At 41.3% G+C, this 19032-nt stretch overlaps 2 protein-coding genes across 9 annotated transcripts in view; one reads left to right on the top strand and one right to left on the bottom strand.

Annotated features, from left to right (window-relative positions):
- The window catches only part of NAP1L4 (nucleosome assembly protein 1 like 4), a 50828-nt gene extending 43080 nt beyond the window's left edge, over positions 1 to 7748 (top strand). For 4 of the 5 annotated variants that reach the window (XM_030560563.1, XM_030560564.1, XM_030560565.1 and 1 more), the window contains exon 15: positions 6445 to 7748. In XM_030560563.1, coding sequence (XP_030416423.1) covers positions 6445 to 6483 — 39 coding nt within the window. In that variant the 3' untranslated portion in view covers positions 6484 to 7748. Of the gene's footprint in view, positions 1 to 301; positions 340 to 6444 lie in introns of all 5 variants that reach the window. The other variant, XM_030560567.1, reaches the window with a different exon arrangement.
- Positions 1 to 19032, bottom strand: part of SLC22A18 (solute carrier family 22 member 18) — a 213323-nt gene that overhangs the window by 25825 nt on the left and 168466 nt on the right. The gene's annotated exons all lie outside the window — the stretch shown is intronic.

The raw sequence follows: 19032 nt of genomic DNA on the forward strand, positions 1-19032 counted from the left end.
TAGAGTAGCTGGAGGGCAATGATGGGTGAGCTGAGAATTAAAAATCATCATTACTGGAGTAATGGTGTCAAAGATACTTCAGGGGAGAATCATACCAGTCACTGTGTTCTTAATTACAGTGGCCATACACATTTGCAGTGCTGTAGATCTGTATTCAATAGCATGTCCTGTGGAGTGTGGTATTCTGCAGAACCATGTCTTAAGCTATCTTGGAACGTTGTGGTTGTTGCCGCCTGTATAATTTTGTACATTTCACTTTCTTTCATGCTGACAGTTCCTTTCAATTTTTTTTTCCATTTAGGTGTAATTTAAGTCTGTTTATCATTCATACATTTCTAGGTAAGGTGGAATTCCATTCATACCTAACTTCCAATGTGTAGCACATGCAATGTGGTTTGTTTATAGCTACCTTTCTGGTTTTAAAATAAAAATTAGGCGAAACTGAGGTTTTATGCCTCATTTGCAGTTCAGAAAAGTGTAGAGAGAAATGTGTGGCTGGATACCCATGAATGGTATCCTAAGAATAGATTTGTATCTAGATTATCTCCTTGCCTCCCTGTTGCAAGTTTATGCTTACATTGTAGCACTCCAAGGTAACATTATATACTGAATATACAACATTCTCAGGACACAAGTTATACCTCTGAGACTTGTCACAAAAATGTTTTCTCTTCTATCTGGGTTTATACTGTATCTTTTTAGCGTGACTCTTTTAGTTGGTTTTCATTGATTGCAAGTGAGCTGTAAACACATTTAACACTCTCCTCTAGTTTAATCCTTCTCAACTCTGGCTGAAACTCTCCTCATGAGTCACTTGCTTATTCTGAATCTAAGTATTTTATCTATAATCAACCTCTGCTGTCTCTGACAGCTACCCACTTCTCCAAGAGATCATCCTCTTTCTTGGGCTTCCATGGTTCTTTACTTTTCTGGTTCACTTATCCTTCTTTTGGTGTTGCTTTCATTGGATCCTCTTTCTCCTGTTCTCCGGTGCTCCCTTCTGCCCCCTCGCCCTGAGCGATCTTGTCTGCTCGCATGGGATTTTTCTCTCATCTACCTGTTCCCTCTCTTTTCTAAGGCTTGTGCCTTTCTGTTTTTGTTTCCTCATAGCTGCCCTGCTGCTTTCCAAAACACATGTCAAACTGGACTCGTTCCTCCTTACGTTCTCCCTACATCCTGGATTTGACTATGATTTGTAACTCCACTGTACTTCCTATCACTCAGCTTCAAGACTGAACTTATCTTGTGATTTGTTCTCTGCAAATCTAATTGCTTTCAAAACCAATCCCTACTCCCACTGCCAAAACTCATTCATGTTGTTGTATTCTCTCACACTCACCTGGACTCCTCAAATCTATCTCCCCATCAGTCGCTCCCCGTCCTTCAGAATAAAACTTAAGATTGGCAAGGCTCCAATCCTGTCAGTACAAAAAATTTATCTTCCATTTCTCCCATCTTATCCCCTTCACTTGGCCAACTCTTCTTGCTGCCTTCCTTTTTGTTCACTCTCTGTTCCCTATGCCTGGGAAGGCATTACCATTTCTGTGCACCAAGAATCCTTGCTCTCCTTCAGCTCTCTCCTCCTAAATCCACTTTTTGCCTGATTGTCCACTGACGTCCATTCCTGTCTACTCCTCCCTTCTTACATTGCTCATTTGCTATATAAATATCAGAATATGCTTGATTTTCTTGCTTTGATTTGCTTTTTTTTGTTGCCTACTCACATGTCCTAAGTTTGTCTAATTTAGATTGTAAAGTGTTCAGGCAGAACCATGTCACTTTAACTTGTGTAAAGCAGTGTGCAAAGTCTTGGTGTTGTATAAAGGTGTTAGATTTAGAAAGGCTGTATAAGTAGCCAATTAGTTGTCTTGTAACTGGTACAGTGTGCGCCTTGGAGGACCCGTGTCAGCTTTACTGGTTGAAGGAATGAGTGATGTCATTGAGGGGAGAAGGATAGCTAACTGGCTAAATTCAGATAACAAGCATAGTTCTATCAGTACTCCAGGGCTGAAGTCTCCCCTCCTGAGAGGATGACAGTTGATGCTTCAGAATACTCCATCTTCAAAGCAACCTTGGCAGAAGCCTCCATTACTAAGCAGCAAACCTGTTTTGATGACCTGTGAAATGTCTTCCATATATAGGATGAACAGAACCTTCAAGAACTCCCATACTCTTAGCACAGTTCCTCACATACACTTCACTGTGAAGTTACTTACAGTTTGTTTGTTTGCTGTGATGCTTGCTTTTCCTCCATTCCTTAGGATCATACCTGGGGTGACTTATTGAGGGATAATAGGATCATCCAAGATTTGACATCTTGAGGTGATGTCTGAGCTATGGGGATGGTGGGGAGCTAGTTAACTCTTCTAATGCATAGTCTGGCTTCCAATGATTGATTAAATGCCTGGTTTTCTCCTTGCTGTGCCTGACTCTGACAACAAGTATTTAGTGCTCACTACCTTTTGTTGATCCCACAATAGTTTGGTGGCCAGGTTACTGTTAAGGGTACAGAAATAAGCGGATGACCAGCTGTCAGATATGCATGTCAATCTAGAATGTGCAACAAAATGATTACTCCATTGTGTTAAACTGGATGCTTTCCAGAAGCAGATTTGTAAAAATTTAGAGAGGAGGAGTGGAATATTATTTGAATCAACCAGCAACATATATTGGTTTTGAGAGAGGATAACATTAAACGGTGGTAGAAAGATGAATGACCGCATCTACAGTCAGTAATATCTTTTGAATAAACCTATTCCTAATATGAATCAAAGGACTGGGAATCAAGGCATTGAGGTTAACTAGCAGAACTTTATTACTTTATAATTAATGAGCAGAGACATTGCTTGAAATATTTGCTGGACTTTAAATTTATCAGTTCAGTGTTCTGAAAGGGTGTAGTTTAAAAGCATTTAATCTGCAATGCTTTGGGGATTTACAGAAGTCGGGAAAGCAGTTTGAGCAGGGAAGATTGCAGTGTCTTGGATCTGTCTTGTTCTTTCCTCTCGTCCTCAACACACTGCAAATTTGGAGTTACAAGTACAGCAGAGGACCACTCCTCAAACTTAGAGCTCGGTGACTAACTCAGCCCTGATCTACAGTACACAGCTAGGCCAACGTAGGGCATCTTATATCAACAGAACTATGTCAGTGTATTGGCTACAGCCTTGGTCTTGCCGAAGTAAGTGCCCTACACCAACATAACTCAAACTCTGCGTCTCTCATGTTGGTGTAGTTAGGGCTAAGTGGGGTCTCTGTAGACAGTGCATTATTTACATTGGTTGCTGGCTGTCATTCTTGTCAATTTCACTGCTTCATGCAACTTCTGGTTAATTGCAGTGTTTTACTGGAAATCAATCCCATCCCATTAACATCTGTAGTAATAGGATTTGGATATTGGCAGCAGTGTGCGACTTACTAGCAACCTATCCCGGAAGAAAGGTGCCACCTGCAGGCAGGTTTTCAAGGCTGCAGCCAGGGAAGGAAGGTGCTGGGATTTATCTTCTCTGACTGCTGCCTTGCAAACCTCCATGTGACCAGTGCTCAGCACATGCCAGCACTGATTCCTCCTGGTGCTACTGTCCAGCAAACCTGTCTGCATGTAGTGACCACATAGGAGGTAAGGGGCTGCAGACTTGGAAGGGAGGCTCAGGGCAGACCAGTAGCAGGAAGAAGAGCTGCAATTTGTAACAGCTTCTCAATTTGAGAGTACTGTTAGATTCCTAGGCTGCTACTGGATTCCCAGGCAGCTGTATCTGTAAGGAAGATCACTTTCCGTCTGCACGTGACAAGGCAAGTGCAACTTGGATGGTTTTATGTGAACCTTAGTACAACTATCCATGCCTCTGTCATTTCAAGGCTAGACTAGTGTAATGTTCTCTGTGTGGGGCTACACACTGAGACCATTTGGAAAGTGAAACGTAGAGAATATCTGTCAGCTTGCTGAACAGAGCCTTAGCTCAGGAGCAAACCACTGGCTGCACTGGTGGAGTTCAAAGAGGAAGGGAAAGCTCAAATACTTTTGGTTCTGGTTCTTTAAGAGATCACTTCGCTCCCTATGACACTTCAAAAGATGTAGGTAGTGCTCAAGTTAAACCAACCCTCCATTCCCCCACAGCAGGGTGTTCTCTATGAAAAGGGAGACTGTCTTGGAACCTCCTAGTCTGGGAGACCCACATCTGTTAACCATCTGCATATGCACTCGCGCTCTCTCTCATTTTTCCTTCTGTGCTTGGAGACTGGGTTTAGTGAGGGAGCCAAATAAAGCAATTTACTGTGTGAAATACTGGGGTTTAGATCATTTATATTTCAATTGCGTTTAACAGGTAAAATTTTCAAAAGCACCTTATCTACTTTTTAAAATGGGACTTAAGCTCCTAAGAGAGTTCACTGAAAGATAGTGAGATTTAGGTGCTTTTGACATCCTTGCCCAAAGCACACTATTTCTGTATATTGAAAAACAACTATCCTAGAGATCTACAAACACATTTTCAGTGTGACGGTATAGCATGTAGAACAATATCTACATTTTAACATGTGAAACTTACTACAGAGGGAACTTTTCAATATGTATGCAATTTCATGTATCGTGTTGAAATTAAGCAACAGCATTTTTTTCTAAATGTCTCTATTGCTGTAAAGTGGTACAAAACATGGATAATTGTATTAGAAAATGTAATACACAAGGGTTTTGTCTTCATGAATAAAACTGAAATAAAATAGTTTTGTTTTTCCGCTTGGAAGCAGTACCATCAATATTTTCTTTCCTACCTGCTTAAAGGCTGTTATATTAAAAAGATCTAAAGTAGGATTAAAATATAGTTTCTAAACCATTATAATGTTGTAAACAATCTTTAATTCATCAGTTACTCATTTAAGTGTTTGGGTTAAATTTAGCCATATTTTGCAATTCTGATGGTATTAATGACATAATCTATCTTGCTCTTAACTGATGTGTCTGCTGTCTATTTGAAATGGAAACTGCCGTCAGTTGACTTGATATTTATCTCAGCTACAAAGCAGTTGTTTCATGAAATGTTCTTTACTTCAAAAATAGGGTTTTTTGATGGCTAGGAAGTTGTGCATGTTCTCCCTCTTATCCACATCTAATCAAACAGTAGTACCATGTAATTACAAGTAGTATCTGTCAAATGAACTTTTTAAAAAACAAAACATTTCTTTGCTGCTGTGTTAAGTGTATGAGGATTCCTTCTTGACAGGATAGACACCTGATGTTTAAGGCTATATCAATGCAAATTAATTAACTTCAGTGTCCTTTGGAAACCCAGACAGTTAGGAAGAGGCACTTGGGCACCTGATGATGAATAATGAATGTAACATGTATTCTCTATGCTTGCTTTTTTTACAATATCAAATGTTCAGGTTTGGAATCGTTAACAAATATAAATCATTTTACAGTCAAAGTGGTGTCTTTTCTTGAAAGATGTCTTCCTTATAGCTGTTTTCCTTCCTACTGTAGAGTTCAACAAAGGCATGTTTGTGTGTGGTTAAAAACCAATAAAAACACAAACTCCATATCTATAATAGATGCGGGTAATGAGAGAAACAAAGGGAAGTATGTGCTTAGATTAAAATATCCTGCTACATTGTGTGGTAGTATTAACTGTAAAGCTAAGTAGTTGGAGCATTTAATCAACACACCTTTCTTGTTGGGGTGTTTGTTTTTTTTTCCCCCAGGTTGTTTCATCTCCCTATGCTGTTGTAGGGCTATAGGTCTCTTACTTTCTGAACGCTCTTATAAATCAGATTAACATTTGGCAAGAAGTGTCTGAGTGTTAAAACAGTTGAATAGTTATTGGCTAGCGATGCAGAAGGCATCTGAGGGGAACACAACCTGTTAAATACATTCCATCATCTCCAACAGAGCACCCAAGACTTAAAAAAACAAGTGAATTGATTTTTTTTTTTTTTCCAAAAATGCTGAGCACCCTGGATCTCCCATTGACACTATCACTTTTGAAAACTGGGCCACTTATTTAGGAGCCTATGTGTGGACTCGAGAATTTTTGTTTTTGAAACTCTTCTGTGTTGCCAGAAGCGGGCGACAGGGGATGGATCACTTGATTACCTGTTCTGTTCATTCTCTCTGGGGCACCTGGCATTGGCCACAGTCGGAAGATGGGGTAAAGGGCTAGATGGACTTTTGGTCTGACCCACTATGGCAGTTCTTGTATGCTCTCTACCATTTAAGAACATAAGTATACTAGAATAATCTGTGAAGTGCTGAGCAACTGTACATCAATGGGAATTGTAGCTAAGGACCTCGTGATTTAGCCCATGTTTACCTGTAGCTTTCCTCCCCAGTAGACATTGTGGCAGCAATCTATTTAGTTGCCTATAAAGGATGCATGACCAAATTGCACTGAGTGAACTACCATTGTAGGATTCTTCCTTTAACTTTTTTTCTTTTTCCTCTCCAAACAGAAAGATTCCAGCCAACCTGCTGAGTGCAAACAACAATAATAAGGAAATACCACTTCAGAGTGATATTTGAACAACCTGTAACAAATATATTTGGATACCTGGCCTGCAGTTCAGGATATTCCATTGCTGCAGCACAATCTTATTAACAATGCTTAACATTAATTTGTTTTCAAATGCATGATTTTCACTAACTCTTTTTTTTTTTTCCTTATTTTTTGCTTAACTTATACAGTGGTATCTTCACTGCATTTGGGAAATGAGGTTTAAATAAAGCACACTCTACAGCCTTTGGTACACTAGCTAAATAATTGTCAGTAGGCTTTCTGATGAGCCTTTTGCCCTATTCATAGGGACCTAGTCCAAACTACAAAGTAAAGACTATTCGTTTTCTTGGTAAACATTGAAATTGTGGAATAGCACATGTGCTGAGAAGCTAAATTAACAAATTAAATTAAATTTATGGTAGCTAAAACAAATACAACAGTATGACTTTTGCTAGTAGTTCTCCTTTTTAATATAAAATTTTCCTGCAATCTACAAATCAGACTAGTGCTTGAGCAGCTTCAAATATCATATTTATTATCTTAGTAAAGTCAATTAAATTGAAGTAATTCATTAATGGGGATGTCATTCGAGATTTATGTCGTCGTTCATCTTTCTATTTATTTATTCATGTTTGTAAGTACTTTGACTGAATTAGTGCTTTTTTAATAGTTTTTAATATACTTGAAAATATTTTCCTGTTTGCGTAAAATATGGGTATTTGTACAAGGAAACTTGATTTGGTCTCTCTGAAGGTAGTAGACAGAAGAAATGAACATGTTTCAAAATGACAGCTCTTTTGGGGGAAAAATCATAACATATAGGCCAAATTATTGCTGTTGATGGAAATGAGTTGCAGCCAAAGAACCAGAAAATTTCCAGTAGTCTTTTATTGCTTAATATCCTGCATGGGAGGGGGTTTCATTCTGAACATATAAATTAACAAAATTTAACTCAGTAAATCCGAAGTTCTGGTTTACTTGCAACATTCAAATTACTCTGTTCCACAGTTTCTTGTTTTGTTTAAAACTCTGAAGTCTTCAAAGCTACCTTATGTTGTGCAGAATTTCAGGTGCACATTTCTAGTTTAGGCATCCAATGCCAACCTCTGGCAGCAGTTGAATAGCAGCTGTATCAACACTGTGACCAGGCATGTAGAGAGTGCTCCAGCCTTACCTTACACATTTGTAACTTAATACAGTGTTTTCAATTTGTACAGACTAGTTAAATATTCTATTAAAGTTGTGAAACATGGAAAGTGATGGCTGTCTTGTTCATTTTTCCTGTATTAACTAAACACACCCATTTGATTTCCTATTCTACATGCTTCTGTATGCAGTATGAAACGAGATGTGCCAAATAGCCAAAAATGTGACCACCTAATGCAAGAATACAGTTGGTATAAAGTGTTCAGCTTCCTACTCTAAATCCAAATATTTAAAGATGGTTTGAGGCTATTTCTAATGGACGTTACCCAGGTGTAACTACATTTGAAGTACAGATAACATAATCATATAACTTCAGATACAAAAATGATACATGCTATTGTAAGGATTCTATATTTTGTCTTGCTCATTTGCATAATCAAACTTGCTCAGTTTGCAGATTTTTTTTTCCTTAACTGCCAGAACTTTCACTTTGGGCTCTGACATGCCAGCTGAATATTTTCTTCCAGTCACCAGTAGGAAAGACTCTGGAGGGCAAGTTATTCCCTCATCATCACCTGTCCACTCCCACTATAGACTGAGGTTGCATGGGTGCCAGAGGACACAATCTGATCCACAATAACTTTATTATCAGTGATGCATGAGATGGAAACCCAGCTTGATAGTCCACCACAGCCCAGGATAAGTTCTACTGGGCTAGTAGTGAAGTGGTTACTTGCAAAAGTGAGCAAACTTGATGCACATGAGGAAAAATGAATAAGGAACCATGCAATAGCATTGTTTCTTGCTTATTCATCATGGTTGAAATGTACTTCTGTGTTAGTGAGAGATATTAGGGAGTTCTTTTAAGAAGGGTTTATTAGATGGCCCCAAAAAACCCTCATGATTCCACTATCAAGGTAGGACAACTTTGGATAAAAGCCTATCCTGATAGAGTGGCAAAGTGAAGGTTGCAATTAGAAATTAAAGCAATATATACCAAACAACAATGTAAAATTCAAGTTATGAAATATTGAAAAGGAAGTTTAAATACTTTGTCCTTATCTCTGCCAGCCATGGAATTTCCTCTATCTTTAAGTATGCTAGGAACAAAAGAAATCCTAGAAATGGTTTAGGCCATTACTAGATGGAGATGTTACAATTGTTCATGCTAAACATGAGTATGGGGTTTTTTTAAAAAAGATGTTCTGGTTGGCAAGAAGCAGGATGATGTACTCATACAGGTAAGGAAGTAATTTCTATCCATCGGTAATAGGATGTTAAATATCTGCTAGGAACAAACATTACACACTGTAATCCAGTCACCTCAATTATTTTATCAACAAAAATATTTTTTTAAGACTGACCTCTAAGTCTCTGGAAGGCATTTTCCCCAGTCCTCAAATTGTTCGTGGTTTTCTTCTGCACCTTCTCCTATTTTCACTCTTTTAAAAGATATATAGACCAATATACACAGTATTCTAGTATCTCACCCATGCCCTCTACAGAGGTGTAAAAATCACCTCCATCCTCTTGTACATGCATCCAAAGAATTGAATTAGTATTTTGCCACAGCTGGATAGAGCTCATACAGAGTTACTTGTCCACTCTGCAAGGATTTTAGGGGTCAGTCACTGCTTTCCAGGATACAGGGCTCCATTCTGTAGGTATGGCCTGCACCCCTAGTTCCTAGATACAGAACTGTGCATTTTGCTGAATTAAAAAGGGGGGGGGGAGAAAGACGTGGCTTATGCTGTGATCCAGATCTTTCTGTATGACTCCCCTGTCCTTTGTCATTCACAATTTATCAGCAGTGATTTTATATTCCTCTGAAGATCATTGATCAAAATTTTGAATAGCATCAGAACCCCATTAGAAACACCCCCATTCGATGATTCCCAACTGCCAACTACTTTGTGATGTCAGTTAGCTTGCTCCCAAGCCATTTGTGCGCTTAAAAAATTAGCACTGTACAAGATCAGTAATCAGAACTTTGTATTTGAGTATTGCACCTAAGTATATTACAGCAACCATTTACCCTTAGCAAAATTTGTAATTTCAATAAATGAAGTCAGGTTTGACAAAACCTAAAGCCATATTGATTTGCATTACCTATATTCTTTTCCTTTAGTTCTTAACTGAATCCTGTATCAGCCCTTCCATTATTTTGCCTGGGATTGAGGTCAATATAGCCAACCTATGGTTACCTAGGTCATCGCTCTTGCGCCTTTTGACTACTGGCACACTTTGAGTCTTCAGGAATTTCCTGGGTGTTGTAAGATTTATTTAACATTATCAAGTCTCAGACAACTCTCTTAGGATTCTTGTGTGCAAGTTTTTCAGGTCTGCAGATTTAAAAAGCACCTTTTAAAGGGGGAAATAGGGTACTAAAGGGATTAAGGTCCACCAGAAAAGGGTCCTAATGAGTCAGTGGCTGGAAATTGAAAAGTCATTCAAATTTTTTAAGTGAGGGTGTTTAATCAATGGAACATACTACCACGGGAAACTGGAGTCTCCAGCTTGTGTTCAGAACAAGACACATGCCTTTCTGGAAGATACGCTTCAGTCAAACACCTGTTTGGTTCAATTCAAGGGTAACTGAAATGTAGTGGCCTCTGCAGTAGGGGAGGCAGACGAGATATAAAGATCTCTTGAAGTCTCTTAGGGGAAAAAATTTTTAACATGGGGTACACTAAGGTTATGTCTACACTACAGGATTATTCCGATTTTACATAAACCGGTTTTGTAAAACAGATTGTATAAAGTTGAGTGCACGCAGTCACACAAAGCACAATAATTTGGTGGTGTGCGTCCATGTACAGAGGCTAGCATTGATTTCTGGAGCGTTGCACTGTGGGTAGCTATCCCATAGTTCCTGCAGTCACCCCCGCCCATTAGAATTCTGGGTTGAGATCCTAATGCATGATGGTGCAAAAACAGTGTTGTGGGTGATTCTGGGTAAATGTTGTCACTCATTCCTTCCTCTGTGAAAGCAACGGCAGACAATCATTTTGCACCCTTTTTCCCTGGATTGGTCTGGCAGACTCCATAGCATGGTAACCATGGAGCTCGTTTTGCCTTTTGTCACTGTCTTCATATGTGTACTGGATGCTGCTGACAGAGGCGATACTGCAGCGCTACACAGCAGCATTCATTTGCCTTTGCAAGGTAGCAGAGACGGTTACCAGTCATTCTGTACCGTCTGCTGTGCCATTGTAAATTGGTGATGAGATGACAGTTATCAGTTGTTCTGTACCATCTGCTGCTATCATGGGTGCTCCTGGCTGGCCTTCACTGAGGTTGGGTGGGGGCACAAAGACAAAAATGGGAATGACCCAGGGGGTCATTCCCTCCTTTATGTTGTATCTAAAAATAGTCAGTTCTGCCTAGAGTAGGGGGCAAGTGTACTAGAGAATCAGTGTATCAGAGAACCAGAGAGCACAGCTGCTCTGTGTCAGATCCCACAGAAATGATGAGCTGCATGCCATTCTAGGGGGTGTCCCTGCAACAACCCCACCCGTTGCTTCCCTCCTCCCCCAACCTTCCTGGGCTACTGTGGCAGTGTCCCCCCATTTGTGTGATGAAGTAATAAAGAATGCAGGAATAAGAAACACTGACTTTTTAGTGAGCTAAAATGAGGGGGAGGCAGCCTCCAACTGCTGTGATAGTCCAGGCAGTACAGAATCTTTTCTTTAGACATGAAAGTAGGAGGGCTAATGGAACTCAGCCCCCAGTTGCTATGATGAGGACGGTTACCAGCCGTTCTGTACCATCTACCAGGAATGACTGGGAGTCATTCCAAATTTTACCCAGGCGCCCCTGGCCGACCTCACCTGAGGCCAGCCAATAACACTCACAGTATGATGAGGACAGCTATCAGTCCTTTTGTACATTACTATCTGCCACTGGGGAGGGGAGAGATGCTGCTATTCATTGCTGCAGCACCGCATCTACCAGCAGCATGCAGTAGACATAGGGTGACATATAAAAAAGTCAAACGATTTTTTTCCCTTTTTCTTTCACGGGGGGGTGGGAGGGGAGGTGAATTGATGACATATACCCTGAAACACAATGTGTTTGACCCTACAGGCATTGGGAGCTCAGCCAAGAATGCAAATGCTTTTCAGGGACTGTGGGATAGCTGGAGTCCTCGGTACCCGCTCCCTCCCTCCATTTGATTCTTTGGCTTTCCGTTACGCTTGTCATGCAGCACTGTGCTGTGGACTCTGTATCATAGCCTGGAGATTTTTTTCAAATGCTTTCTCATTTCGTCTTCTGGAATGGAGCTGTGATAGAACAGATTTGTCTCCCCATACAGCGATCAGATCCAGTATCTCCCGTACGGTCCATGCTGGAGCTCTTTTTGGATTTGGGACTGCATCGCCACCTGTGCTGATCAGAGCTCCACGCTGGGCAAACAGGAAATGAAATTCAAAAGTTTGCGGGGCTTTTCCTGTCTACCTGTCCAGTGCATCCGCGTTTGGATTGCTGTCCAGAGCGGTCACAATGATGCACTGTGGGATAGCGCCCGGAGGCCAATACTGTCAATTTGCAGCCACACTAACCCTAATCCAATATGGCAATACTGATTTCAGCGCTACTCCTCTCGTTGGGGAGGAGTACAGAAACCGGTTTAAAGAGCCCTTTACATTGATATAAAGGGCCTTGTTGTGTGGATGGGTGTAGCGTTAAATCGGTTTAACGCTGCTAAAATCGGTTTAAACGCGTAGTGTAGACCAGGCCTAAGAGTTTGAGAAGGAAAGAGAAATGGAATTTTACCATTGTTTGCAATACGTTAAGTATACTGAATTCCATTCTAAAATGTTTGCAGCCTCTAATCCTTGAAAAGCCTAATTATAGGGCCAAAACTAATTGTGCTTGTTCTCAGCCAAAGAGTGGACCTTTTGGAAAACTTGTACTTGATATTGTGCTGCTTTTCCTGAGTTTGAGAGGAATAACAATCAGCAGTAACTCAGCTGGCTAACAAAACTGCAAGCACAGAGTATGCTAGGTTCTCTGAGGACCAATTCTCCCATCTAATATTGAAACAAATGCCTGGAGTTCTACAGCATGCAACTGGCTGAGTGGATTCAGTATGGAATAATTTTAGTAGAGCCTTTGCCCCCATCTACTGTCCTGTCCATCAGCTGGAGTCTGGGCAAGGATTTGGGGATTCCTTTAGGCAGCTGGGGCAACTTTGGGACTGAAATCCAAGACAAAAAATCTCAAATGGGCAAAACATTAAATATACTACAGGGAAAAATCCTGCAGTGGTGGAGACAGGGCCATGAACTATTGTATTTGAGGTTTTTGCTATCTGTGTGAGGAATTGCTAGACCAGATCAGACCTACAGTCCAAGTCCAGTCAGAAGGGAAAGCTACAACTTTAAACATTTTCAATAAAAACAAGGTGGATGAAGAAAAATCTCCTGTTGCAGCATCTTGGTACATTTGCTTACTGAATTCTAAACTTCTATTCAACAAAAATAAGTAATCTTTTGTGTATGTACCTGTAGATTGCCACTGCAGGGACCACGGTTCTGCCTTATCCCCAAGTCATTTTTAAAGTAGCTTACCTACTAGGGCCAAGTAGCTAGCTATGTGCACAGCTAACTATGGCAGTAAAAATATCATTTTCACTGTAGATGGAATTTTGTTTAAATTAGTTTCAGTGGGACAAGGCCCAGGAGTCAGAGGCGTGTTCTATTAACTTTAACCAGATAATAGTGAAGCAAAAAAACTTAAGATTCAAGAAAAAAATTCAGTAGGGAATTAAAAAAAAAATCCCAGGCACAGGAGCTAGACTAAATTGACATTTACAGCTATACCACCTATCATGGTAGGAAGAGCACTTCAAATTTTTAAGAATAAATGATCTCTCAAGTCCAGTGTTTCAATTAAACAGTGTGGCTGTAGGTGTTCCCTCCTGTGGGAGAGGACCATTCTAATTCAGGCCAATTCCATGCAGGGAATTGAACATAGAGAGCCATAACCTTGACAATGACCCTGTACTAGGTAGGGAGCCAGGGCAGTGTGGATGGTTGGGGTCATGTGTATTTTTTGCTGAGTAAACAAGTTTCTACTTCAAGATATTAGCAGAGCATCGATTGCCTGAGTCTATGATGAATTTTCTCATAGGTATGTTATGTAATTGTCTGTTAAAGTGTGCTACACCTTGTCCCTTTTCTTGTTGCAGACAGGCTATCTGCCTAGATGCACCATTGGTCTGAACAGATAAAAACAAACATTTTAGCTGTCTAAGTGAGTCCACAACCATGGAGCAGTGAATTCAGATCAACCATTTAAATGCAAATATGCCATGTAAAATTACAAAATGTAAACAGACACTGGAGACATTGAGACCTTCCGACTCCACAACCACATTGCTCACATAACGTTTAACTAGAAATTAAAGTGACATGGACAGACCTTGAAAATAAATTGGAGAACCTTAGCATTCCTAAATGCTTTATCTTTGTAACACTAATAGTGCACTAAGAGCAGTCTTTGTACTTGCTATTGTCACATGTTCATGTTGTGATCCCAAATAGTTCTAGCCTCTTACAACCAGTGGAAGGTATCCCAAAGTTAGTCCCAAAATGCAGTGCCATTTGTGCGAGGTGGCAGCCTCATACTCTCCAATAAGAAATAGTGTCACTCACGTGGGACAAGTGTCCAACCCATCAATCCCCGCCCCCCCCCCAAATTATTGCTACTGAAGCCTTTTGCAAAGAGTGAGCTGTTCATTGACTGCCAGATTTCTTTGTAGCCCAATTTTCTGCTCTGCTGCATCACCGCTCTCCTACACAAGAAAATTACTCTCCACCCACCAGCATGTTCACCTCTTACACAACTCACATTACGCTAGGGTTTTTACCGTGGGAATCTGTACAGCTTGTGATGCCAAACCCAGACTAATAAAAGCACCCCAAGCATGGGCATCAGTTCTCAGCTTGACTATATGTAACACACTATTTCTTAGGAACTGTTGACAATTTTTCTCTGCAAAAGACTATCAAACAGTATATGCTTTCTTAAAATGCCCCATCCTCAACTGTAGCCGCTTCGCTCCCTGCCCAGGCTCCCAACAAAAGTTAAGCACAAATGAATCCTGAAAGATCCTGCCTTTGTAGTCTAGGAAAGGTGCAAGTGATTATGCAACACCAATCAAAACAATTGGCCCATCTTGGGCCCAGTCATAACCTTTCAAGAGGTACCACTGTAGGCAGAGTGCATAACACAGACAAAAGAACTACTTTTGCAAAAGGAGAATGTTGCCTGATGCTAGCACATGGAGCTCCATCTCTCTTCCAGCAAATGGCAATAGGGATGCTACCATTAAATATGTGCTCTCCTTGGGCTCGCTATGTGCACTTTAACATTTGTGCAACAGTAATACCTGTCAGATGTCTCAAAAGGGCTGCAGATGCCCTATTTCATTAAGTACTAAGCTTTATTTGGGTACAGTTCTTGCCATTTGGCTTATATGCTTTGTAGTAGATGGTCTCATGTTATGGAATGTGTGTGAGAGACAGGTTAGAGCATAGAACACTCCCCCCGGCCCCCAGGAGCTGCCACCTGACGTGCCAAGACTACTTTTGCCCCTGCTTTCCCTGCCAGCTCAGGACCCCAGCACCCTGTCTTGCTGAGCTGGACAAGCCTGTCTGTTCCAACAAAGACCCAGGATCTGAATTACTTGCCCCAAAGCTGCAGGCTTGATTGAAAGCAGCCTACAGAAGTGTTCCTGTCTTTAACACGCAGATGCCCAACTCCGAATGGGGGGCTAAACCCAAATAAATCCGTTTTGCCCTGTATGAAGCTTATACAAGGTAAACTCATAAATTGTTCGCCCTCTATAACACTGATAGAGAGATATGCACAGCTGTTTGCCTCCCCCAGGTATTAACACATACTCTGGGTTCATTAATAAGTAAAAAGTGATTTTTATTAAATACAGAGAATAGGATTTAAGTGGTTCCAAGTAGTAACAGACAGTAACAAAGTAAGACACCAATCAAAATAAAATATGCAAATCTATGTCTAATTAAACTGAATACAGATAATTTCACCCTTAGAGATGCTTTAGTAAGTTTTTTCTCAGACTGGACACCTTCTAGGCCTGGGCACAAGTCTTTCCCCTGGTACAGCTCAGGTGGTAGCTAGGGAAGGATCCACGATGGCTCCTGCTTTGTTCTGTTCCACCCATTTATATATCTTTTGCATAAGGCAGGAATCTTTTGTCCCTCTCTGGGTTCCCACTCCCTCCTTCTCAATGGAAAGACACCAGGTTAAAGACGGATTCCAGTTCAGGTGACGTGATAGAATGTACCTCTCTGAATTAGGAGCATGAGTTTATACAGGGAAATGACTAGCTAAAAAAAGGGCAGATGGGGCCTGGTTGACTTGGTCTAGACATTTTAATGCAATGCAAAGCCAATTGAGGCCTTGGCTACATTGGCACTTTACAGCGCTGCAACTTTCGCGCTCAGGGTGTGAAAAAACACCCCCCTGAGCTCTGCAAGATACAGCGCTGTAAAGCCTCAGTGTAATCAGTGCCACAGTGCTGGGAGCGCGGCTCCCAGCGCTGCAAGCTACACCCGTAGAGGATGTGGTTTACGTGCAGCACTGGGAGAGCTCTCTCCCAGTGCTGGCGCTTCGACCACACTCATACTTCAAAGCGCTGCCGCGGCAGCGCTTTGAAATTTCAAGTGTAGCCATACCCTAAGTTATACCTGCCTCTGATATTACTGTACTTCTTCAAAAAGGTAAAAAAAACCCCAAACCAAATGCATTATTTTCAATCTCAGCCTTATACCCAAATGCAGTACTGCTTAGAATAAAATAGGACAAACAGCAGCACCTTGAGACAAAGATGTTTTTTTCTCTACACAAGCAAATTGAATCATTATTAGGACGAGTGGCTGTTAATAACAGTGGCACCTGAGCTGATTCTGAGTGCAGTTCAGCTGTAAATGTACATAAGGCCTACCTGTGCCTGCAGTACTGTTTAAGCTAACTGTTGTTTGAAACCTGCTCGACTCAGGGTTTAGAAAGGCTGGTGTCAGGAAGGTAACTTCTGAGCCATGCAGCAGGATGATTGCAAAAACCATAGTCTTCTGCGTTTCACGACCTTTGCAGTTCTTTTCTAGTTTTAAGTTCCTGGTTAAACTCTATGTTGTTTTGCATGACATTCAGCAATTATCAAGAATTCACTTTATACCACTCACCAAAAACAGAAGATGGACAAAAGTGGGGCGGGTGCCCCCTGGAACTGGGGTACCACTGAGCCCCATAAGCCTGGGGTCCCTCACACACACTGTGCTGCTGTGACAAGCTGCAAAGCCTTCCAGCCTGCCCTTTCCCCAGCATTCACACAGCTAGGGACACACCCAGTTACAGTCACATGCAGGCTCTCTAACCACCAGCTTCCCAACCTAAGACCCAAGAGCAGTACCATCGTGCCCTGGTCAAATCTGGCCAGTAGATGGGTTTAATGTGAAGAGAACAATGCACACTTGTGGTAACCAAACTGAGATTTTCCCCAAGCACTCAACACTCACTGGTTTAGATTAAAACAAAAACAAATGTATTACCTACAAAAGATAGATTTTAAGTGATTATAAGGGACAGCAAACAGATCAAAGCAGATTACCTAGCAAATAAACAAAATTCACAACATAAGCTTAATATACTAAATAGATTGGATATGAATTAGCAGGTGCTCACCCTGAGGAATGATACAAGCAGGTTGCAGCATCTTAAAGGGCAAGTTGTTCTTGCTTTACAGCTTAGAAGCCTCAGGCATTTCATACACAGGCTAGAAATCCCTTTAGCCTGGGTCCAGCACGTCCCCCATTTCAGCCTTTGTTTCCAGGAGTCTTCTTGCACAGGGAGTGAAGAACCACAAATGATGTCAAGTAAACTGTGGCTGTTTCTGAGATGCTGAAGTTATGCAAAAACTGTTCATATTTTCATAATGTTGGCATTTAAAGGCTAAGGATTTGGCTTTCTGCCCCAGTGAGAAGAGGGGAGTGATTATGAATTATTTCATGCTCTACTTTGCTTCATGCTGGTTTCAAAGACTTTGTCAAGACAACAGTAATTCCATTAATGTTCTGAAGGGAATTTTTACAAGCAGAAAGGGCAAGAATGAGGTTGGAGCACACAATAAAATGGAGGAAATCCTGACTTGTGGTTTTCCATTGTGTTTAACTGTACCCAGGCCACGTCCACACCAGTAAAACAAAAAAACTAGAGTGCCGGGTTTGTTGGACTCATGGCCATGCTCACACCAAGGTTCTTCGGTCCTTTGCACTTGCAAATCATATACTGAAACTGATGGAATCTCAGCTTGCTAAGCTATTGGGATGTCAGAATAGGTTGTGGTCCTTTTACCTTACCCCTTCCTTCCCTGGGGAATGCTGGACCACAGACCCAGAGCCAGCAGCAAAAGCTCACAGCATGTCCACTGATGATCCCTATGCAAACCCTAGAGTCTGGGTGGGGGAGGGGGGGCGTGGATGAGTTAGCCCAGGAATTGGAATTGCAAGAATGTTACACTCCTTATTTTAGTAGTCTGACATAGAGTTAATTTAGGTTGGATAATTGTGTCAGGTGGACTCCAATAAAAATGGGTAATACTTTCCACTTCTGCTGTGCCTTTCATCTGAGTAGCACAAATCACATTGCAAGCATTAATTAAAAGCTTCACCAGAAGCAACTAAGTATTATCTGCATTTTACTGATTGGGAAACTGAGGCAGGGAGATTACAGGTTGTGCCCAAGGCCACATGCTGAGTCAGTGGCGGCACTGGATTCCCTGCTCCACCTGGTAGAAAATGCCAGGGGCTTTTTTTAGGCAGGATGTGTGTCATTTCTGTTCATGTTAACTTAGCTGCTGGTCCACTGCATTTGCCAGCATGTTAATTTCTTCAAAGAAAGCAGTTGCCATTAAATGTGCCTCTCTCAATAAATTTATGTTACATCCCCTCTATTAGGGAGGAAAAGGTCTGCTCAGTAATTTTCATTATACAGTTGAGGTTGTACCGAGAGTCTGGGTCACTCAGTCACATTACACAAGGAGACCTGGTTAAATGGGATTATGGAACATGTGAGCCTGATTCCCACTTACTTCATTCCTTCACTTGTGGGCAAGGAAAGTGCAGGGCTGGGGGAAGGTGCCTTTAGATCACCCTTCTGCTCTGGGTTCTGTGGCTCTCTTGCCTGGCTCCCTGTGTAAATTCAAACAGCCTCAGAACGATTCTAACCTACTTTGCTTCCCAGGACTCCCACTGTGTTCTGGGAAGCACAGAATAGCTGTAGCACAATATAATCTAACCCTGTCCCTGACCAGCCCTCTCCACACAGGCACTTAAATTGTTAGGTGGTGTAAGTTGACTGC

Source organism: Gopherus evgoodei, chromosome 4 (genome assembly GCF_007399415.2).
Source record: "Gopherus evgoodei ecotype Sinaloan lineage chromosome 4, rGopEvg1_v1.p, whole genome shotgun sequence".
Taxonomy (NCBI): domain Eukaryota; kingdom Metazoa; phylum Chordata; order Testudines; family Testudinidae; genus Gopherus; species Gopherus evgoodei.